This window comes from Cariama cristata, unplaced genomic scaffold (assembly GCF_000690535.1).
Source record: "Cariama cristata isolate BGI_N322 unplaced genomic scaffold, ASM69053v1 scaffold8066, whole genome shotgun sequence".
NCBI classification, from domain to species: Eukaryota; Metazoa; Chordata; class Aves; order Cariamiformes; family Cariamidae; genus Cariama; species Cariama cristata.
In genome coordinates this window covers 4,821-29,543 of record NW_009623743.1, presented here as the reverse complement: position 1 = coordinate 29,543, position 24,723 = coordinate 4,821, and the positions used below count along the sequence as shown (strand labels likewise).

The 24,723-nt window shown below is 38.6% G+C and overlaps 1 protein-coding gene across 1 annotated transcript; it reads left to right on the top strand.

Annotated features, from left to right (window-relative positions):
• The first annotated feature begins 1,802 nt into the window (after positions 1-1,802).
• Positions 1,803-24,210, top strand: UPF3A (UPF3 regulator of nonsense transcripts homolog A (yeast)). The gene is made up of 9 exons (XM_009702875.1): positions 1,803-1,915; positions 9,237-9,343; positions 11,308-11,406; positions 11,502-11,612; positions 15,046-15,101; positions 15,192-15,350; positions 17,121-17,281; positions 20,641-20,935; positions 23,898-24,210. The coding sequence occupies exons 1-9, from the start codon at positions 1,803-1,805 to the stop codon at positions 24,069-24,071; spliced, it is 1,275 nt and encodes a 424-aa protein (XP_009701177.1). The 3' UTR covers positions 24,072-24,210.
• Positions 24,211-24,723: the final 513 nt, after the last annotated feature.

Below are 24,723 nucleotides of genomic sequence, written 5' to 3'. Positions count from 1 at the left end.
GAGGAAGTTTGCGGTGAGGAGCGTGGCGCAGGCAGGGCCTGTTTAACAGCCCGGCTCTAATTTCAGGAGATTCAGGTGATTAAATGGGTATTTCCTTATCAGCAGAGTGAGGGTATTTATTCACTGAAGTGTTTTGAGATCCCCAGCAGCAGCGCCGCACATTTGCGTTTCTTTTGGCCTTTAATTCTTCAGAACTCGAGATTGGCTATTGCTGTGGCAAAGCAGCTCCTGCAAGGACAAGAGCACTTCTCTCTCCCTGGCTTTATTCGAGAACTTTTCGAAGAATTACTTATATAGAGTACTGTGAGATTTGATTTATTCCCATTTTCTAAATTGGAAGACTGAAGCACTGAAAATAACTATAGCTTAAAATCAGATATTGACAAGAAATGGAAATAGATTGTATGAAGCTTGATGGCCGTTTTACTGCTTTCTGTGCTGGCATCGTTCTGTCCCGAAAGTTTCTGTACAGTTCCTGGCCTTTATTATTGGCCACTTTACCTGGGTATGGTGGGTTGGCTTTGGGTGGCTGCCAGAACCCCGGCCAGCTGCTCTCTCACTCCTTCGTCAGCAGGACGGGGGAAGAAGATAAGATGAAAAGACTCATGGGTTGAGATAAAGATAGGGACATCACTTACAAAGTGCCATCACAGGCAAAACTGATGCAACTTGGAGAAAATTAATTTACTTTATGCTAATTAAAAAAATGAGAGTGGTGAGAAGCAAAGAGTAAAACTGCCCCCGAGCACTGCAGGAGGATGGGGAATGGGGGTAGCGGGCAGGACATAACAGCTCTTCTCTGCTGCTCCTTCCTCCTCACACTCTTCCCCTGCTCCAGCGTGGGGTCCCTGCTATGGGAACCTTCCTGAGCTGCTCCAGTGGGGTTCCCTCCCACGTGCCACAGTTGTTCTGCACCACGCATCTTCTCCATGGCCTGCAGTCCTTCAGCATAAACTTTCTCCAGTGTGGGCTCTCCATGGGCTGCAGCTCCCTTCAGGGCATCTTCACCTGCTCCACCGTGGGGTCCCCCATGGGCTGCAGTGTGGAGATTGCTCCAACATAGTCCTCCGTGGGCCGCATTTGGACAGCCTGCCTCACCATGGTCTCCTCCACGGGAATCTCTGCTCTGGCACCTGGAGCACCTCCTCCCCTGCCTTCTTCTTTCACCTTGGTGTCTGCAGGGCTGCTTCTCACACTTTTTTCCCCTTAATCCTCTGTCTCATGCACTGCTGTGCAGCCTTTTCTGTCCTTTTTAAAATACCTTTTCCCAGAGGTGCCACCATCTTGGCTGCGGGGCTCAGCTGTGCCCTGCCGTGGGTCAGCTGGAGTCAGCTGTGTCGGGCACAGCGCAGCCCTGGCTTCTCCTTGCAGAGGCCACCCTGCAGCCCCTGCCACCAGCACCTGGACACATAAACCTAATACAGTAAGATACTGTTGTAATGAAATACTTAAAAGTTAGCTTAAATCATTTTAAAAAGAGATACTGTAAAAATTTTGTGTAGTCAATATGTATTTTTTTTGGTTATATGTTAAAATTTTTTGTTATTGGCTAAATTGCAATGGTTCACAAGCTCTTCATCAGAATATTGCAGTTACCCTACAATTTTACAACATTAGCAGAAACTGGGATAGGGAAATCATTCCACCTGTAATGAAGTCCAAGAAGGTAAATCAGGAGGAGGCTAATACTCCAATTGAAGTTCTCAATTCGAGGAAGAGCTTTTTGAAGAGGAGTAATATGATTTGTTTAGTCTCTTTCTACAGTATTTAGATCAAAGATAAATCTCCATTTTCTTTTATATATGCAGGTAGTTATTCGACGACTTCCTCCTTGTCTAACTAAGGAGCAACTGGAGGAACAGCTACATCCTCTACCTGCCCATGATTATTTTGAGTTTTGCACTGCTGATCCCAGGTGAGGATGAACTTTTTGTGTGGATTTTCAAGTGCTTAAAACCTAGTTAAGGTATTTTGGATATACCAAATCACGTATTTTTTCCCTTTTTGTTAGTTTTGTTAGGTTGCTTAAAATATTTCTGAAAAGCTGGGTACATGCGCAGAGACAATGCATTCCTGACCTTTTCTTTTGCAGCAGTGATTTTAAAACAGAAAATTTTTATATACGAACAGAGCATAATGTGGTTTGAAACCCTGATGTTACTTTTAACCTTCGTTGTTAAAATGCAACAGACTGTTTTATTGGCTGTGAGAAAGATTCAACTTAGGGCAAATATCACAGAATTTTTTTCATGAGTGCCATTTGAGCTTAGTGCACATGCTTACTTTTTTTTATTTACTTCATACAATTTTTCAAATAATCTAGTTTTATGCATTTTTGTTTCATGCAAAACTGAAAAAAAGAAATAGTGGTTGATCTGAAATAAGTCAGAATTGCTAGTGTATTTATATAATTTACTCAGTATCACAGTGGTAAAATATGGTTCCCCTTTGAACAAAATGATTTCCAGAAGAGAAGGAACTTAACCACTGAAATAAACAAAATACCCTGTATGCTCCATCTGCATGTGGTCTGAAAAACTGTAAGATCCATCTTGCCCGTCTTGGCCTATCTTAGTGCGCAATGAATCGCCCTCCACAGGCACCAGATTCTTTCCAATGACTGTGGAGGAATCCTGGATGTTTATTGCTGACCAACTTTTAATGTGAGGGGTGACCCCACCCAGAGCAGGTAGCATTTGCTTTGTAGGGAGTTGTTTGTGACAAATTGCACTTGGAACAGTCTACCTCCTGGGCTGATTTTATTTGAAAGGGTGCTGCTGCTTCTTGCCACCACTGTGTTATTAGATGTTTAATTCCAACTGTATAGATTCTCTCAGAGTCAATTCCACAATCAGAAAAAAGCAAATGTCTGTTTATGGCAGTTGCCTGACCTAGGTAGTTACACATACCTGCAGCAACAAAATAGTAGGTGCTTCAGCTTTTCTGGTAGAACCACAAAGGATGTGAAGTTAGGAAAGAGGAGTATTTAGTCTGATTGAAAGTCTCTGTAGTTACTTACATTTCTCTTCTGAACCTCATCATCCATATTTGCAAATGGATCTCTTCTGTCCCAGCTGTTCGTTTGATAAGGAGGAAATATCAAAGGCAAACCAAAAATTCTCTGAAGAAGAGTGTCTTTGTCCTCAGTGTGTTTAGCTGCACAAGTGCCAGGAAACAGTTAAGAAAATACAATTTTAATTTTCCAGAACAATTGTTGGTGTAAGAATTTAGGGAGTCAGCCATTTTAGAAAAGAGAAGGCACTGACAACAGCTGTACATATAAAGTTTAATTTCCTCTCTACTTTTATGTGCTGAAATTTGGAGTACTCAAAAATCTCGCTGTCCACGCATTTAATTGCATCCATGTCAGGTTACTGATGAAAGATACTGTGTTTTTTCTCTCATACAGTGTTACTCATCACGTACTTTCATATAGCTAGGGACAGAACATATGTGTATATAAAAAAGTTTGTTAGATCACATATATGACACAGTAGGTCATTCTGGTACATTCTGGTAGAGGGATGGGGACACGCTTAAGACATTTTGAAAATTCCTTTGCTTTGAAGAGCAGATCTTGGTGATTAAAAGTAGCAAAAATTCTGACGAAAATAAAGCTGTATTTTTTATATTCTTTCGCTGCTGGACTTCAAGCGCAGCAAGCAAAGAATACACATTTTAAAACTTTCCTTTGAACAATGAAATCTCTGGTACATGTTACTTGGACTGTCAGTTTCCTTGAGTCCTGTGTATGAGCTCTGTAATAAAGTACTGATCTGGGAGAAAAATGCTCCTTTCCTCCTGAGTGTTGGATTCATGTTATCTTCTGCCTTCACAAATTTAAACTCTCTAGGAAAAAGTGTTTTCATTTAAGTTTGAATTTTTCAGCATGAACTGTTTTGTATTCGCTTTGTTTTACTTGATCTTGCTTCTTAAAAATTACGCTTTCGTACAAAAGATGTATTTTTTGCAGAATGAGTTTATCTTTACAAGGTTTGTATGGCTACAACTTCTTTCAGCAAACTCTGCAGTCTAAATGGGCATTTAGCTGCCTTTCTGCAGAGTATTGGCTTGACTGATTATTTGTTTTTTGACTGACCCAGGACCACCTTGTCCCCTTTAACCCCTTTGTTTGAATGCTGACCCATACCCATGTACATCTGTTTATGATTTAACTCGTAGGTGTTCACACACTCTAGAATATACAATAAACTTTCAGGAATTGTAAGTTAGAGACAAGATTAATACAGTGAATCTTAGTTTCCTCTTACCCAGCAGAGAACTCTCTTCTGAGCATAAAGCATTGTGTTGCAGTAATCTGTCATGTTATGGACAGTTCACAAAATTTCAGAAAAATATCTGTGGATGTGTCTTCACGCCATTCCAGCTAACAGGAGGAGCTACAGGACGAGGTGGGCATGTTCGATGTACAGTGCCCTCTGCCTCTCACTGATTAGCTTTTTTTCTAGATCTGTACCATGTGCGTAGTGGCACCCAATGCAGAGAATTCAGTGATAATAAGAACATGGGAAGATTAAAAGCATGTTACCTGACAAGAGAATGATTTGGAGAAGCTACTCAGTGAAGAGGATCTGTTTGCTGGAAGGAGAAAGGGCCATACAAATGTTTTGATGCAGAAGCAGACAAATTTGCCTTAAGAGCTGTAACATCTCAGTTTAGCCCCATCCTGTGTAACTAGATAACCAGAGTTTCTAGGAGCTCATTCAGATTTCTGTGGAGTACGGACTGTTTTTTTTAAACAGCATTTTGTTAACCTGTAGAACTCCTTGTCAGAAATTGACGCTACAAATGATGGAGGTTGAAAATGGTTCAGGAGCAGTTGGACAAATACTTACTTAGATATTTATCCATGAAAATCTATTAAACACAAGGATACAAGTTCTGTATTACGAAGCCCCTAGGCTGCAGGTAGCGGAGATAATATGCTAGGTGAAGTGTCAATGTTTGGTTTCCCCTTTTTAATAAACTTCCTCTAAACATCCTCTACTAGTTGCTATTGGAAGGAGGACTAGAGAAATCTAACTGTAGCTGCTTCAATATTTTTATTTCCAAGGTCATCTCACCCTAGACGACAAAACAAACTAGATATGCGTATCAACTCCAGTTTCTCTGTTTTTGCAGTCTAAAAGTTATCTTTAAGTTTACAATGTCTTATTGTAGGCAAGCTATAAAACTTTTCAAAATTTCATTTGATTAAGTAATGTCATTAATGTATAACACTTTCTCAGTTACGTTAACTTCAGTAAAATAATTTCAGAAAGTGACTTGTGTTGTATTTCATTCCATTTTCAGATTCATCTGATTCACTGCATTATATTTCTTCTCTCTTGTACATTGACATCAAAATACAAACAAAACACTGTTTCTGTGACTGATTCTATGGCCTTTAGGTATGTTTATTGGACAGACACACGATCTATAGCTGATAATAAAACCACTGCCCTCCTGACAGTCTGTCGTGTTCTCGGACTCCAAATATTACCTGTTTTTTCCAGATACTCTTTTTTTGTCTGCATGTAAGTGTTTCTGAGTCTTTGAAAACTTGAGTCAAGTGATTGAGCTCTGGCCCTGCAGGATTTGTATCATCCCTCAGGACTGGCACTGAATCCTGAATGCTAGGACTCATTCATAGTGGTGTGAGGCTATAAAAGTAAAGAGATCTGAACAGGAGCTTTGCTTATGTGAAAGCCAGTCAAATCGATGCCGTGCCAGGTATCACAGACAGTGATGAAGCTTCTTGCAAACAGCACTCCTTCTTTTCCCATCGTAACTTCTTCCCAACATCTTGCTCAGGATTATTGTAGGCAAATAGCATTAACGCTGTAGCATGGCAGTATGCACCCAGGAACTGCAGCTCTGAAGGGCCAGCACCTTTAGAGCTTCAAGGGAACCACCACTACTGTGTTCTGCTTCTCCTCTGCCGGGCAAATTGTGCTCATTTATAGCTGTAAAAAGGAAAGGCTAAGTTAATTTAAAATTACGCTGGTTCCATCCACTATGTGAATGACCACAGAAGGTGAGAGACAAGAGGATGAAGGCTGGTGGATTTTAGCTTGATGTGACAATGTGGATCATGTTTGATCAGAAATTATTGCATAATATATGGATCGAGGAGTTTATTTGACACTCCAAAATTTAGATGTAGACATCTATATATTTATATACATGTAAGTACATATGTTTATATATATATACACATCATGATTAATAAGGTGGTTAGTGTTTTTACAAAGATATGATGGCTGTTTTTACAGTTTGCATGTTGTTTATATTGTAGATAACTATTTAAAATTGGTTTACTGTATATCAGTCTTTTTACACAATTGTGTTAAAAGACACTTTGTAGAAGGAATAAACTATTAGAATCTGTGTGTTACTAAAATTACTATAAAGGTAAAGGCTTAAAGAGATGATAGATTAAGTATTATAGAAATACACACAACCTAAAAGATTGAATACCGTTGAATACACAGCAGAAAACAAAGACAGAGTGTGTTGTACTAAAGAAATGTGTGCAGTCAGCCTCATCTGGGTTATTTCCATAGAGATTGCTCTAAGTGATATCCCAGAGATGCCAACATCATGTGCAGTGCATCTGTCCAAAGCATTATATGGATGGAAAGCAGCATTATAGACAGCAAACATAGGGCAAAGTAGAACCAGCTGTCTGATGATAAAACTTAACCATGCATCCTCAAAACTGAATTTCAAATCCTGAATGAAATATATGCTGGTAGTTCTGTTTCACCATGGTTATGTGCCCAACCATAAGGTTCTAAGTTACTGCAGGGAAAAAAAAATCCAACTATATGATGAAGCTGTTTGCTGTGCACTGAAACAGAGTAGAAGTGCCCCAATAAAGTAATGACTGGGACACTTGTCTGGAGTCCCAGTCTTTGATCTGCAGAAAGTTTTAATATTTACAAAACCTGGAGATGGATAAAACGCAGAAAAAGTTGTTTAGGCTATGAACTGAAACTAAATTTCTCCATCTCAGATAATAGTAACTGGGCTGAAAAATAATGTTCCCTCAAGGCTCCTGGTTTTGTCTTGTGAATCTTCCGCGCTTCAAGTGAATAATCGTATCAGTCTCTAGTAGCAGACCTCATTTAATGTAAACATCAAAGAACATGAAACATAAGAATAGTCCTGTTAACATGACAGAGAAGGAAGTTTACTTTTTCCTGGGAGCCACCAGCTGTCAAAGAGACTTCTTCACAGATGCAGCCACTAGGCAGCATAGAGACATTTCTTCCAGCACAGCTATAAATTGCCGCAATAAAATTTCCTCCTTTATGTACACTTGTAGGCCTTTTAAAAGATGTTTTTATAACTGTATGTAATTATGAAAGTGTTACATTTAAATGTTTTTTTTTTTTTTTTTGCTTTGAAACCAACGAGAAGGAAGCTGGCTTGTTTCATCTGCTTTGCATCTTGGTGGTAACTCCACAGCCAGCCTCAAAATACCTTGTGTTGCTCGTGCAGAGTGAAGGTTTGCAAGTCTGATCACAGAGGATTCTGCAGGATTTGCAGAGCTGGATTTGCAGAACCCCATGACAAAACACAGCCATGTGCCACCGTGCTCATTTGGTCAAACTGCCTAGAGGTTGCTTGCAAGTGGTCCATAGCTGGGTGGTATCTGCGTGGGCTGTGGTAGATGAGGGAGTGTGCCGTGCACGTAGTGTCTTTCAGCACTGCTTTGTGTCAGCAGCATAGCCCTAGCCATGCCCTAGCAGGCATTTTTGTGGTTACCTGCTTACCGTTTACTAGGTGCTGTTCCCATCCTGAAATACCAAAATATGATGAGTGTATATGGATGAAATAGCTCTTCCTTAGAATTAGAAGGTTTATCCTCTGCATGCTGTAGAAACACTCCATAGCTGGTATTTGCAAAACATTGAAATGAAGAGTCCTTCAGGGTTTTTTTTAAACATTTCTCCTGGCTACAATATCAAACACAAATTTGGTGGGTTTACAAAATCATTGGTTAGTTATTGACAGCACTGCTCTTTATGGTCACCTTCTGACACCCCATGTGGAATGCATATGGGTGCACATTTGAAAAAGAAAAAATTACTTGGTCTGTAGTAGCTGTGCTGCTTTGAGCTGCCACCTGTGTGGATCCTGTGATCCAACCCATATTTTCACTCTTTCTCACTCATTGTGAAATCTAATTCTGAAATAGCTGTGGGATTGAAATACAGTTGCAAGTCTGTGTGTCTGTTGTCTCCTGCTGCTGGAAGTGAGTTTGTCTGAAGATGGGCCATGTGTGGTAATAGCATTATGAACATAGGTGTTTTAAAGTTACGGGCTTGTGTTCAGATATGTTCAAAAACCTGGCGTGATACATAGACATCATTGAAGGCAGTTTAAGCCAAACTGGTTTATATCACAGTTGCAGGGGTTTAAAGCATGTACATGCCATGACTCACAGTAACTTAGCTGATGGGTGATAATTCATTAAATAACCTCTGTTTCATTGTGGTTGGTGGTGTGTCAACCCTGAGGTTTTTACCAGGCACATTAAACGTTTACCCCTGGAGTGGGGTCTGTGCCAATAAATTCTTGAAGAATCAGATTTATTTTAGGTAAGTACCTGTTCTTTTCCTAGAAATGCTTTGGATTTTCACAGTAATTGTTCTTCACAACTAGATATTGCATATATTGATACACACGTATGTCAGATGGAGTTCATTTGTTTGTATATAATTCAGTGGATTATCTTGCCAATCATTAAGTTATTTAATCTTGCTTTAAGGTGGAAATCTCTTTAAATACAGTGACAGCTTGGCAACTTGCCCTTTCAGTGGGAGCTTTTACTTGACTTCTCCTGTTCCAGTGACAAAAGACTTTCTTAGCATGCCCAAGAAGCTCCCCAAAAGCACTGCTGTTATTTGTATCTCTTAAATGGTGGAATATTAGACATAAAGGTTTCATCCTGCACAATGGAAGCATATGCTCTGCAATTTAGGGAGACAAAACACACTAGAAATGTTTGTCTCAGTTCAGAATAAATTTCACAGTTACATCCAGGAACTCAGTTGTTCAGTTACTTTTTGTCTTAGATGTAATATGTGAAGACTTTGATATGCATGTTTAAAGCAACTGTTTCTCAAAGAAGTTGAGAATTGCATTGTGACCCTTCTAGCTTTACTTTTTTCCTAGTCTTGAACAGAATAGTAAATAACAGAAAATAAAATTGTTTCTTGTTGCAGCCTTTATCCTCATCTCTACTCAAGAGCATACATTAACTTTAGAAATCCTGAGGACATCCTTCTTTTTAGAGATCGCTTTGATGGCTATGTCTTCATTGATAATAAAGGTTGGACTATTTGTAAGATATTAAGTGTGTATATATACATATACCATTTTAGAACATTAATTTGTTTCCTTTTTGCATATTATGCCAGATTTTTTTCTAATATACAGTTAATTACATAAAAATATATTAGAATCTAGCACTTAATGAAGTGCAAAATATATTTGTCGGTGCAGTCTTGCTTGTCTATGTGGTATGCATGCTTTATCTGCATTCTTGCACCTTAAGCAATGCACTATCAAGATGCTATTAAGATAATTATCTGATGCAAGCTTCACAATTCATCACAACAGTAACTGACCACATTGCAAGCATGAATCATTACATCTTCGTTGTGTTTCTGTGAGCTAAAGTTGTCCCACTTACTCCCATTTTGAAAAAGCGAGACAAAAACTTGACTTCATCATTTTGGTTGCCCACTTTAGGATATGTACAGCTGGGCTTTTTACAGCATTTGCAAACATCTTGAGTTCCAGGAACAACAGCGACAAAAATGGTTGCCATCTTTAAAATGTTCAGGCTGCAAAAGTTTGCCCAACAGCAAAGAAAAACTCTGTAAAGCAGGTGTGGATAAATCCATGTCTCCTACAGTAGCATGAAACAGCCATAGCCAAGAAATGGTACTTTTACTTTAGCAGTTCCTTGCCTGATTCACTCACACCTTCTGTAAAAAATCGCATGGGTTGTGTAAAACAGACATAGATTTGTGGGTTTCTTGTATCGACATTGTCTAGTCTACACTCAATGTTGCGGAGGTCCCGCGAAAAGTAGTCCTGTCTGCTCTTCCTGGAGAGTTGATCTCTAAAGAAGCTGTCTGTCAAACTAACAAATTCCTCTTCAGCATTTCCTACCCAAGATATTTTATAGGCGTCTAACTTAATCCGATTTGGATGGATTTTCCTAGAGATGGAGAACAACACATTCCTCACAGAGTGTGATTCCTAGATTTCAAATTCTCAGTGTTTTAGGTGAAAAACTAGAAAGGAACTATTTTTGTGATTCTGCTGAGACTTCACTTTGCCTGAATGAAGCGTGTTCTTCCGTGTTGTGCTGGACTGAAGCCAGAATATTCTGTACATTGCAAAACTGAGCTTGGACACAGCTGACCAGTTTGGCATGATTGTTGTGCAAATAAAGAGCACAAGCTTTGATCAAAGGTGCCCTCTGGTGAGAGTTGTGGCAGCATTGCATTTATGAGGCTAAAATTAAAACAAAGATTACCAGGTTCAATAAGGTTAACAAATGTTCTAGCAGATTTAAGCCAAGTTTTCAGTGGCCTTGAACAAAGTGTAATCTTGAACCTGCTGCAAGTGGAAAACAGGTGTAATTCAAAAGCTACACACACTTCTGACTCCAGTCCAAAGAAGAATCCGGTATTTAAGGCAGCCTTCAAACCAAAGGATCCATGCCAGTAAACACAGGCAAGAAGTTGTGTAGTCCATCATAAACAGGAAAAAAGAAGTTTCACACAATTCTAGAAGGTGGTATGTTTTATTATTGCATATTACCCAGCATTGATTTATTTTCTAAGCTTTTTTGCAACAAAACTACAGAAGCAACACAATGTTTCATATTCATTTGCCAGTAGAACTTATCACTTGTCAGGCTGAGATTTTGTGTAAATTTTTCTTACGTGTATCTGTGAAGAATTAAAAGGGAATTATAAATGATAATGCAAGAATTTTATTGTGCAGCAGTAGTCATCTTCATTTTGACAGTCTTTGTTAGCATGTCAAAAAAATATTTAGTGTTTATGGATATAATTAAAATATAAATGTATTTTGTTTTGAATCTAAAATACTGCTACATGTTATTTTTCATCAGAAGTTTAGGATGGGATTGCAGAAGCATTTGCCATTGATTTCAAGTAAGACTGCCCAACACAAGTTTCAAGAGTTTTGGAAATCTTACTTGAATATAGGGAATGTTTCTCCCCCTCAAAAAATTAAGCATTGATCTCTTTTAAGGTTTGGAGTATCCTGCAGTGGTTGAATTTGCTCCATTCCAGAAGATTTCAAAAAAGAAACTGAAGAAGAAAGATGCCAAATCCGGGAGCATTGAAGACGGTAAAAATATTTTATTGGTGTCACAGTGCAAAATAGGTTCCATTTGTGTCATGCATTGCAAAACATTAACACAATTCAAAAATTTTTCTTCACAGATCCAGAATATAGGAAATTTTTAGACAGTTACTGTGCTGATGAAGAGAAAATCTGTGCCAATCCTGAGATTCTTTTGGGAGAGATTGAGGCCAAAACAAGGGAACTCATTGGTCTGTTTTCTTGATTTTTCTTATTATTGAGAATATTAAATATCCTATTTTCATATCTTTGTGATATTACCTGCAAGAACTGACCTGTTCAGTCTAACAGATTCTGATTATCACAGTTAAATTTTTGTTATCTATAGCAAAGTAGCGGCAGGAAAAACCCCACCTATTTTTCTAAGTCTCTATGCTTGGAGTCACTTGACTTCACTGGAAGTTTTGCATGCACAGTGGCTTCAGAAATAGGTCCTTAATACTTCTGAATCCCTACAGATGTATTAAAAGATGGAAGAGTTATTCTTAAAAGATAAAATAGCTGAACACTTTACAATTGATCCCTGATACTAGCTGCTTTTATTGAGAAACATGAAACGATCTCTCTCTGTTTTCATGGTCGAGATTCTGCAAAAGCTATGAAAGTAAGGCAACACCTTGTTTTCGGTACGCATGCAGCGTGACTTTCAGAGTCTTGGGGGGAATCTTTAGTAAGATCAGCACTGAAATCTTCAATGCCAGTATGCAGTGTTCAGGATGACATGGAATATTGATGTGCTGTATCTCCGAGTGACAACATGCAGAACACTTACTCTTTTTTTTCCCTAGGTGTGACAATCGAGTAGGAAAAAAAAATTGACCTTTGCTCTTCTTTACAGTGTAAAAGTAGCCACCCCTTGATTAGAATCATAGAATAGTAGAGTCACAGAATCATTTAGGTTGGAAAAGACCTTTAAGATGATTAAGTCCAACCATTAACCAAACACGGCCAAGCCCACCGCTAACCCATGTCCCTAAGCACCACACCTACACATCTTTTAAATACCTCCAGGGATGGGGACTCCAGCACTTCCCTGGGCAGCCTGATCCAGTGCCTGACAAGCCTTTCAGGGAAGAAATTCTTCCTAATATCCAATCTAAACCTCCTCTGGTGCAACATGAGGCTGTTACCTCTTGTCCTATTGCATGTTACTGCTGTTTGAGAGTTGACTGGAGAGATTTGGAACTTAAACCATTTAGACAAAATGGAAATGTTAGAAGTGTGGACATTTAGATAATTCTGTTATCAGTAAAACTTGTTGCTGTTCTAGATAGGGATGTTCCCCAACAGTTTTTATTTAACCCAGATTTTCTATAGTATTTGACAGCAGAGGAAGAGCAGTGAAAATTTTCTAAAAAGTTTACAATTTACAAAAGGTTTACAATTTCAAGACATATTTATTAACTTAAAAATATTCTATCAATGAAAATGATTAATCTTGACAGTTGCAGATTTCTGAGTAACAATATTGGCTGAAGGCGGCTTTACATTAGGAGTTTTAATGTTTACAGTTAAATCACAGGAAATCAAATTAGTTGCTTTATTTTTTCTGCTATTCAAAACTCTGACCATTGCGATCAATATAAAACCAAAGATCACTTCAGTGGATAGCATGTTTATAGCAAAATTATGTAAGGGTTTAGTTGTATGTCTAGTTCAAAGGGTGTTAGTCCTGAAGTCAATGAAGGACATGCCTAGGATTTTGTTGGCAGAATTGGGCCTCACGTTCTCAGTGTTTCTCCAGGTCGTGTTACCGCAAACCAGCATGTTTTATGCATCCTGGCAGATGTGTTAGCTCATCAGTTTCAGTGTGACAGAGATATAGAACAGATTTTCTCTGTAACAAGTTGAAGATAAGCTTATTCTTCTGGCTTGTTTGTAGGGAGCAAGATAAAGTATAAAAGTTATTGCTGACACAAGTCTTCATTTTGTAATCGATTTTATTTTAACATTTCTTAAACATATTAAGAAAAACTTCTTAGATTTTTATTTACAGTGGGGCCTATAAACAAGATGGGTAAGAGTCAGGTTTGCTAAACATTCTTTTTTGCCCTCCTCTTTTGATAGTACTCATTACACTGCCTCTCTCTCTTGAACTTCAAGTTATGATTTCCGAGTGAGCCTCTTGCAGCACAGCCTTAGTCATGACTAGGGTCAAGTTTTGGACTCCCAGTGCGGCTTATCCTTTCCCCAGACCCTCCAGTTACAATTTGTGATCACTTTCAGTGTGTTAAAGGTGCCCAGAGGCAGACACTGCTCAGACAGGGGAACTTACAGGAGCAGGAGAGAGAGGCAGAGCTGCGGAGCTGAAGGACTGGTAGAGAGGATGCTGGGGCCCTGAAATTTGTCCAAAATTATGGGCATGAGATGGGAGGAGCATGGGAAATCTAGGGATAGAGGGAGGAAGATCTCAAATCAACAATCTTTTTTGGTGTTTGCTTTTGACCATTGATATTTACTAAAACTGAATACTGAATCTTATCAAGCCTTCCCATTCATAGCTGCATAACAAGGTTTTATCGTTTACAAATGGGTTGCCCCCAGGATATTCACACTTTCAAAGACAAGAACATTCAAATGTTTTGGGGATATAAGTTGTATCTAGATTTTGGCTATGCCATTTCAAATTTGATGAAAACTTTTTTTATGTCTTCCTTTTTTCCTTCTCTTTTTTTCTTCCAAATCCTGTCATACATTCCAACAGTGAAATTTTTTCTGGATTGAGGAATAATCCTATACATAGCTGTAGAGCAATTTCTAGTAGTAAACATTTTCTGTAACTCTATCCTGGGACATCCAAGACTGACAAAATTTGTTGTAGCTACTCACAGCTGTAAGTACATGAATTCAAGTTTGAATTCAATGCTGACAGTCATAAATGCTATACATGATACAGAATTTGATGATGTCCTCCAAGTTTTTGTAGAATTTAGGGATGGTTCAGGCAGGTGACTCAGGCTAGATTTTGGAGTGTGGAGGCAGCTCTGTGACATAAGAATGACTATGTGATCCAGTTGTTATTTGGGAAGCCAGAGTTTTATTCAATCTGCTAATACTTTGGTATGTAACCTGGGACAAACCACTTACCTCTTATTCATCCCGTTTTCCCATGGAGAGGTGAATACTACATAGTAGTTAAATGGAAATGTTACGTGGGAATGAAAATATTTCCTTCGTTATGTACTTTGAAATCTGGGATTGAGAAGCGCTATGTGAGATTGCAGTAATGTGGGCTGTATATAAATAGCAATATAGCTAGGCGTTGATGTACAAAATTAGAACGTAGGAATAGATTCTGAACACATTTCTTTCCTTTTTGGTGAAATAACCATTTGACAAGAAAGAGAAAAAAGCCATTCTCTTGAACTGAAAAGATTTTTAATTAAACATCAAGTAATCATGCAGTGTATCTCTGTTGCTTCTAACCCTAATCGCAAAAAAGCAACAAAGTTTTTCTAAAGCAGAATGATGGGAATGCCTTCAAAAATATATAAAACAAGTAGGTTTATTAATTATTTAGCCCCCTTGCAGATAAAGCTAGAAAAAAGGGGTTAGTACTAAAGTAAAGAAATGAGTACATATTTTAGGAGTTGAACACTATATCACAAATTTTTTGTGTTTTAGCTAGAAGAACAACACCCCTTTTGGAATATATTAAAAATAGAAAATTAGAAAAGCAGGTACGTTCAGACTTTGCCTGAAGTTCATCATTTATGTTTCACGTGGTTTTTCGTTGGACAATTTACAATTAATCATTTTGAACTCTTCAGAGAATGCGAGAAGAGAAAAGAGAAGAACGAAGGCGAAGAGAATTGGAGAAGAAACGTCTGCGGGAGGAAGAGAAAAGGAAGCGCAGAGAAGAAGAAAGACGTAAAAGAAAAGAAGTGGAGAAGCAAAAGAAGATTTCTGAAAAAGAAATAAGGATCAAGGTACCTTAATGAAAAAAGATTATTCTTCTGTTGAAGTTATCCAGAAGATCCTTTGGTATCTCACTGTTTATTTAGCGTACTACAGTATGGTGTGGAGATACCAAACCAGTTGTGACTGGAAGGGAAAATAATGTAGGACTTTAACTGAGTAGCATTGTTTGAAAGAGTGACTAATTGCTGTAGGTACAATGATGTGCTGATGCAGTTTCAGCAGGTAACTTGGGTATCTTCATACAACGCTGCCTGTGTTCTGTGCCAACATAACCTGACGGAACCCAGTTGTTCTGTGCCAACATGTCAGAAGATGATTGCAGATATGGCTTTAACACTTTCTGTCATGTAAATCTTCATCTAGCGATATGTGCGGAGAGTTTTTTGTGTTTCTGCTCGGAACTGATATATTTTAACAGGATGCTTTAACCAAGTTACAACGAAGTCTGGCCAATTTCAGGCTGCGCTGCGAAATAACAGTCTGAATGGATGTGCTTTTAATGATTTCACTTAGATGTATTTTGTGCTATGAAGTCTGGACATTTAAAATCTTATTTGTGTAAGATGACATAGATAAAAACTATTCATCTGAAATAAGTTTTGTGGTATTGGAAAGGCTTTATAAGCTGTTCTGGAGAGGAAAATTGGTATAAGAGTCTGTAGCTTAACACAAGGACACACAGACTCACTCCAGATCTTGTGGGGAGCAGCCACAGAGCTGTGTACTTCTCTCTTCTTCCTGGACAACAGTTTCCTTCACCTGGATGTATAAAAATAGTAAGTTCTGAAGCTGATTTGCAGATTTTTCATGTCTGGGCGTAAAGACAAACACTTTAGAAGTTCAGAAGAAAAGGGACTTACTCCTTAAAATGTATTACCCAAAACTGGTTGTCCAAAAAACGCCAGTATTTATGACATATCTGTGGTGATATGACCTTGAAAGCTAGTTCTGTGTCCAAAAGAAAAGGAAAATATTATCTGAGCGAAACAGTACAGAAGTTTTAAATACTGGAGAAGAATAACCTGTACTCATTTCAGAAAAACTGGTGGAATGAAAAGACTAATGAGATGTTCTGCTTATTCCTGATATGTTAAAGAAATAACTTGAGACAGTTGGTCGTTCTGTAAAGATTGTTCCCATAATGCTAGACACTGCTCAAACCCTGTGTGAGTTACTAGTTGTGAAAGGAACAGACTTCTTGAAAATCTTAATCTCCAAGGTGAAAATGAAATGTGATCTTTTCTGCTAATATCATAATTTTTCCCTCAGTCTGCATTTCTGTGAGGGTGTATTTATACCAAGCACCTGCTGCTATATGCCAGTCTATCCCAAATAGTTCATGTGGCACACATTTTATGTATAATATTTCAAGGAGTGAAGTATTAATCCTGCTCTCTTTGTAGTATTGTAGAGGTTCTACTTATTTTATTGGCAGTAACATCAAGCTCTGTTATATGATTTCTAAGAAATAATTGACCATAATAATGTCTTCATATATAAAACTCAAGAGAGAGGAGTAGGTAAGTGCTTTCTCCAGTATTCTCAGCGTATTTAAAAGTGTGCAGTTGAACGCTTGTTAATGACTGTCACTCCTTAGCAAAAGTAAACTGCCCTTTTAAAATAACTTTAAATTTCATACTTTGTAAAATATATTCCTAGCATTTAAATAAGATATCTTCAATCTTAGTAGATTACTGATATATTTAATACACTGTTAAAAAGTCTGTTACAACAGAGGAGAATAGTTTTACATCATAATGTAAACAAATATCTTTTAGCTTCTCAAGAAGCCTGAAAAAGGAGATGAACTGGCCAGTGAAAAGCACAAAGAAAAAGGTGAAGAAGCTGACATTGAGGAAAACAAATGGGATAAATCACCTGGATCTGAGAGTATAAAATCCAAATCTTTGGAGGGTTCACTAAAAGAACTTAAGGAAAAGTAAGTAATATTTATCTTTTAGGCTTCAATTTAGATCCTAAATGCTTTCATCTCAAGGCTTAAACATAATATAAGTGGTGCATTGACTGGGTGTTTTGTCAGCAAAGAACTGATCTCATTCTGTGTGTGAACAAATCTCTCACTGTCCTTTTTGTAAAAGGTGTTTAGCAACAGCTTACTGACCTGATGGCAGTATTAGTGCATGCAATTTGTTACTTGTGAAATGTTTTGAAATCCCAGATTGGAAGGATTTCTGCGTGAAAAGTCAGAGTGTCATTGTTATTTTACCTGTTCCCCCTCAAGCTCAGGTAAGGCCTTCCTTCCATTGCTGATGTCAAAGACTGGATTGGCTAGGATGCCTTACTTTTCCTTCACGCTTGGTTTTGCTGCAATAAACATCCAGATGTGTTTGATGAATGGGAGCATGCCAGAATAGTTAAGGTGTGAATGACAGCCTTATGGCAGATTGATGCAAAAGACTCTCTCTGTCTCCCACTGCCTTTTGTGTTAACATATGTTACGTTAGGAACAAGAGGTATAGCTCACTTCTATTATTGCTGTAGCCTGGAATTGTCTTACAAATTGGTTGGTTCTCTCTCTTGTCCTTTGGCACGTGTGTCCTATCTCAAGCAGGATTCACTCATAAGATATATAAGATACATAACTGAGAATAATATACTGCTGAGATAAATAATACTTTCTTCTTCAGCAGAGTTTTTCAAAAGTACTTTGCAGTACATAAGGACAAGTGTGAGCATTTAAATAAGTTACCTAAGGTAAAGTGTTAGAGGAAGTCTGGGATTGTGCTCTAGGAACCTTGCAGGCTACCTCCTATTCTGAGTAGTTTAAATTTTACCTTTGTCCACACAGGTTCTTGATTTTTATGAGAAGTATGCAGGAGCTGCAAATGTTCTCCTGATGGCAAACACAAAAATAAAGAAACTTTGAACACTGGGAAATAAAACCACTGAATTTGCTGATTGAAGAAATGGTTCACCAATAATATCCTACATGCATTATTCATCTTTTTTTGTCTCTGACTAAGGACTTCAGACATGGGCTCAGTGTTTCAGTATGTTGAGTATGTCCTGAAAGATGCTGAGGACTTCCATTTCCTATTCTGTAATGGAAATTGAAAATGTTCAGCAACTCTTTCGTTGATGTTCTTCGACAAAGGAAGCAGGACAGGGTCAACAGAAACACTTGCAGGGGCAAGTCAGTTGTTTGCTATTAAGGCTTTTTATGTATTAAGCTTTTGGTGGTGCCATATAACTTTTTTACCATTGATCCTGTATGTTTAATAAGGCATTAATGTAGATTTTCCAGGTGTAAAACAGAATCCTTTTGGCTTTGCAGGTACAGTAAGTTTTACCTTGTATTTCCAAGTGGTCATTTCATCATGATTATTAGTGAGTGTGATTAGGTAGCAAGCTATGAGCTATTTCAGCTGGATGGAGAATTAAAGTTGAAACTACTTTGTCACTGACTCAGAAATCAGTAATAAATTGTAACTTCCAACTCTACATGCAGGAGACTGAATTGCCTCTTAGTAACCATGTTTTAAGGCTCAGTAGCAATAGCTTTCTACCACAAATTAAAACCTGAGTAGGTGCATGAGTATACATGATCACGTATAGATTTGAAACTATACCAAACAGAGGTATGCTTCCATTCCCTTTACTTCCATTCATTTCTGCTTTCCCTTTGTCTGGCTGCGTAATTTTCTCTTCTACCTGTACTTTGTAATTGCTTGCCCCACCATTTCCACTCTGGCCTGCCTGTTTGCTGTGACTGAATTTTAGAAAGCTACTTGAACCACTCTTGAACTGGAGTTTGTGTCCCCGTCACCTGCCTACCTCCAGGCACATCCATTTCTTCCTCACCCACAGCAACAGCCAGGGGAAGAGACAGGTACCAGCAGCAAATCAATATGTGTCTTTCTGTCTTTTTGGATGGTCACGCTCTGAGCCTTGCTAGGACTTGGAGTTAGTGTCTAGAATAGCATATGAAATGTAAAACACAACAACTTAGAGCTGCAAACCCCTTGAGCGCTAACATAGTAGTTTATATGTGTGTATCTGTGCTACAGGTACAGTATCTCTGTAATTGTGATTGATTCAGGTGTCTGTGACAGCTTGGACATTCGTTGCTTCCACTTGGTGAATGTGTTAGGCTGACACGTTTTGTCTTGCGAAAAGCTGAATCACTTACCTGTCATTCAGGTTTTGTTGCTGACCTCCAGCTCTTCCTGAGATAGGGCCCCTGTCTTGACAGCCCCACCAATGTCCAAGTTCATGGCAGAGGCTGACAATTTTCACAGCTCTGTTATTTAAAACAGAAAAAGTGATTTAGAAAGATACACTTTTATGGTTATTAAACCATTCTAAATGAGAAGCATATCACTATTTGGTCACTACACCGTTAGAAAATCTCCATCCTCTCTGATTCTGTCTGCTGATTCCGAAAATGTGAGGAGATTGTCAAAAGCAAGTCTCCTGTTTTCAATTTTAAGTATTTATACATATGTAATATATGAAAAGAAACTGCCTGTATTTGCACCTTTTAAAGTTCAATCTGTTCTGTAATCTTTCTTCATTATTTGCAGTTTGGCTGTGTGAGAGAAGCACCCACTTGCTGAACATGAGCAATGAAGTGAATAAGAGAGCTGAATTGTATCAGACAGGCAGCAAAATGTTGCAAAATAATAGTCTTTATAATATAAAGCCATTGCAGCATAGCAGAAATTAAGTATTATGTTGTGGTAAGGTAATGGTCTTTCACCTAAATAAAATATGCAAAGGCAGGCTAAAGTACTTGGCGACGTAATAAACAAAAGCCTGGGACATAAATATTAATTTTCACAAATGCCTTCTGCAAGTTGCAATGTCAGTGAATAATTGTTGATAAATAGCGTCATAAAACTTTACAAATTGATACATGATACCTGCACAATTCCTTCCGGCCCTGAATATTCCCATTCAAGGGGATACTCAGGGCCACAAGAGCTAATCATGCAGCATATGTTTATGTGAAGAGTGCTGAGGGACTATGTATGGGATTGCAAAGAAGCACAAAAGTTGAAGAATGGGCCTTCCACAAGAGTTGCACAAAAGCCCGGTTTTGGTTGCAAAGCTTTATGTGGTGTTTTGAGCAGAACGTATAGTCAAGGGCCGGACATACATGGATGAAACATTCAGCAAAATTGCACATAACCCCTATTTAATGAGAAGAAAACAGCCTTGCCGTACAATTGATCTACGTACTGTTTAGATCAAAGGAAGGCTTTGTATTGTATCCTTCAGCATCTTTTTTTAACTGTTAATTGCTTGGATTTTCTTTCTTTTTATACATACTCGTAGGTCACAAAATGATAGTGACAAAGAACAAAGAGATTTGGAGAGAAGATTTCGAGAAAAAGAACCTGAAAGACAAAGGTATCGATTGGATGATGGCAGAAAGCATAGAGCTCACTATGAGTTTGACAAGTTTGTGAGAAGGAATGAAGAAGAGCTGAAATGGGGGAAAGGATACAACCAAGACAGAGGAAAGAAAGGGAACTACAACTACAGCTTCACTGTGGAGGCAGTAGACAAACTGGGTAAAGAGGACAAGTGTGATGACATGGCATCCAAAAAGGAGCGCATAAGAAATAAGGTTCTTTTATTCATTTAGGATAATCTTTCATTAGTTAAATATGCTTCAAGATCACAGGTTTTACTTTGCAAACTCAACATAGAGATGCTTTTTCAATAAAAGCAGTTCTTTATTTCATTTTCAGTAAAACCCAGGCTTCTTTCTATTGTTATCAGAGGACGACAACAGTTAAAATAAGTTAAGGTTACAGGTCTCTGTTCATTCATATTTGCAGTATATATAGAAGGCTTTCTGTCTTCCTTTCAACCCTAGCATTTTTAGAACGCTATTCTTGGAAGCCTTGTATTTTGTAAGTGTATTGAAAATTGTTATACTTCTGATGTGTAATGAAATGTAAAAACTGTGGCATGCTAGTCTTCTAAAAATTTGCTTCCATTACCCAGCTCACAAAGTAATTGTATTATGGATTGGCCAGGCGTTGCTCGGTAGAGGAACTATAAGGACTTAAATAAAAAGCTAATTCAGAGACCATTGTATTTAGAGGGTGTGAATGTACAAATTGTTCAGTGTTGTATGCCCGCCAGTACAAAAAGGCTGTCCTTTGGTTAGGAAAAATTATCCTCGTGGTTGTTGTGAGGGATTTTTTTAGGTCCAAAACCAGTGCAAGTGGGGCCTGTAGCAGGGTGTGTAGTGGAGCTCTCCCTTACTGTCTCCCAGAGACACGGGCATCATTTGTCTCAGAGTGTCTAATTTCACAGATGTGCCAGGGTCTTTTCAGGAGGTGTCTCTCCTTGTCACCCTCATTCTCTCTCCCTTCTGATCCTAGATTTTCCACAAGAGGTGACCGAAACGCTGTTTTGTGTAGAAATTTATTCTGCATGTGACACTCTTCTTTCAAACCAGGTGACTGATCTGTGATGTGGGCTAAGGCTGCCAAGGAGTAAACGGGCACTCAGGTGCAGAGTGAGTCTGTATGGAGTGTGCACAGAGCAAGTCCGGGTGGACTCGCTGTGCGTCTCAAGTAAGTCACCTTGGGCAAACCCAGAAAGCCTGCTCTGCCCCGCTTTTTGTTTACGCGAAGGTCAGCCGGGCAGCATCGGTGATATTTATCCGCATATACACATTGGCCACTTTCCACACACACCAGCGGCTCAGGCAGTAGAACAGTCAGAAGAATGGCTCGTTCAGAAACAGGAAAATGGGATAAACAATCTTCGTCATGCTTGCCATGCTGCTTTTGAAATCTGGCGAAATAATCTGCAACCTTGGAACTGGCTGGTGGGTCTTGAGGGCCTTTTGTCAAGCCTTAAGAAGCCACCTCCTTTTTGTTTCTTCCCATCGTGCTTCGGGTAGCTCGCCGAGTCTCTCGATTAGTCCACACTTCCAGTGCTAGATTTGTTCCCTAAACAAAATAAGCAATATCAGTAAAATTTTTTGCAGTGTGGTGACTTTTTTCCTTAGAGTATTTATCACATAGATAAGAGTTAGGGGCTGAGTTTTCCAGCTTACCTATAGAATTAACAATGCCAACACAAGTTTTTAGGCAGAGATTAAGCTGCTTTCTGAAGTTTGTAAGAATTAATCAGAAAATGGAAAATTTCCGGTGTAAGTAACAGTTGCGCTAGCTTTCATGCAAACTGCGAGGTACAGAGTCTGTGATAGGAAAAATTGTTTGGACCTTTTATCGTATATTTTCCAGTGGGCACTGCTTGTCGGAGGATCTCGTTTTAAGCGGCTGTTTGTGATGTAGAAAGGTGTTACATTACACGTTTCATAGCACACTACAAAGCACTAGCTGGAATGATCCAGTTGTATGGCCAAGTAGTGAATCTCGGTATCTGGCCGAAAGAGATGGAGAAGAAAGTGGAGCAAAAAAGACAAAGGTGGAGGAAAAAGAAAGAAAAAGGGAAAATGTATATGGGGAGTAAGAAAAAAGGAAGAGCAAAAGACCAGAATGACTTCAAATTATGAAGGCCATTGAAAATTCATGTAGTTTGATGTAGGACAATTTCAGTGCTCTGCCACTGTCTTAAAACAGGCTATTTGATTTTGTTTGCTAAACTTAACACAAGACTCTGGTCAAAAAGCTCAGGTTTTGGTGAATGTGTTGCTTCTCATAACATTAAAAACTGGTATTTGCAAGAGTAAAATGATCTTACTAGGAAAAGACTTCTTCAGCAGAGTGTCTAAACAGCGTATTTTATTATTGAAATTTCAAGAATAAAAAGTGCTCTCAAGGGCTATGGAACATCACCATTTGCAAGTTTGAGGTGTCTTTTCCTTGTAAACTGGCTCCTTCTTCCATTTTCCAGTGATCAAGTCAGCGTGTGTGTGATTGGGTCACTCACAAAGCCTGCGCATGCTCCAGTTGTACTTTGTTTATTGTCCGTGGGTGAATTCCCCTGCGCTCATACTCAGTATGGAAGGCATGATGAAGTGGAGCAATAACCGTCCATTTTATTTTGATATGTAGAATTCAGATGTTTAGATTGTGGTAATGATTGATGATTTGAAGAGCAGGGCACACATATCAATTGGTAAAGTTCAGCTGAGGGTAATTTTCTAGCTGTTACCTGCTAAACTGTTCTCTGGTTTGTCTTAATTTTTTACGCTTATATTTAATGCTTGTCATTCATCTGCAGAGTTGCAAGGGTGCAAGCTATTGTTCTCCTCAGTTGATATTAGTGAAGGTAGCAACACTTTTCAGAGCTTTAACTGTAATACGGTTTGATAATTGCAGTATTTCTCCTTGTTTACATCAGGTGTATCACAGGATCTTTAATTTTTACAGCTTTCTTCATTTATTCAGAATGCTTGGCTGCCAAGAATAGTGTTATAAACAAGACAGATATTAAATACTCAGTCAATTTTCATTACACTCCATTTTTTTCCTGGCTCTTACAAAATGTAAAGTGATTTAACAGAAAATCTACTTTCTTCACAAACATTCATCACTTTAAAATCCCACATACGTATCCCACACATGTTTCTCAGAGCGTTAACCACATCTTCTTCCTTCTAGGATCGCCCAGCCATGCAGTTATACCAGCCAGGAGCTCGCATTCGAACACATACGGGATCTACAAGTAAAACCTGTGACTGCAGTGGGAAATCCTTTGACGATGCTCTTGATAAAAAGTGTGAGGCAGATAATTCAGCTGGAGGTGGTTCTGAGAAGAACGAAGAAGCAGAATAAAACAAACTGGAGGAAAGACTTGTGAAAAGGGATGAACTTAAGACTCAGTGTCATCACAAAAAAAACCCCATGGGGCTGTTTCAGAGCTCCACAGGTGATTGCACCAACAAAATTATTATAGCTCTGCCTCTTACTTGCTGTAGAATAAAGGGAAGAGTGACTGGAGGCGTATAATGTATCTTACAGGAAAGGAATATTGTTGCTTTTTTACAAAAAGCAGCGCAAACGCTATTTGCCTAATTTAAAAGCAGTTCGATATTTTATTAGATTTGCCTTGAAATAGAAAACCTCTAATAGTTTTAAAGGAGCATTTATATAAGACTTTTCAGAAGCTGTTTCACCTTTTCAAGTCTAAAGAAATGAAATGTAGAGTTGCATCAGTTTGAAAGCTGAGGCACTTTAAAAATATTTGGATGCATGACAGGAGGGTCACCGGACCCCTTCCGGCAAACGGCAGCGGCAGGGGCTGCTGCAGGGAGCTGTGGTCGGACTCGGTGGGACCGGCCCTGGGAGGAAGCTCTGGAGCCAGCAGTGTTTGCAGGATGAGGCCCACAGGTTGCACACTTGTGAGAAATGTCCGTTGGTAGCTGTACCTCATTGTCTTTACGTTGTTTTTCAATTAACTATAGCGTCAGATAAATGTTAGTAAAGC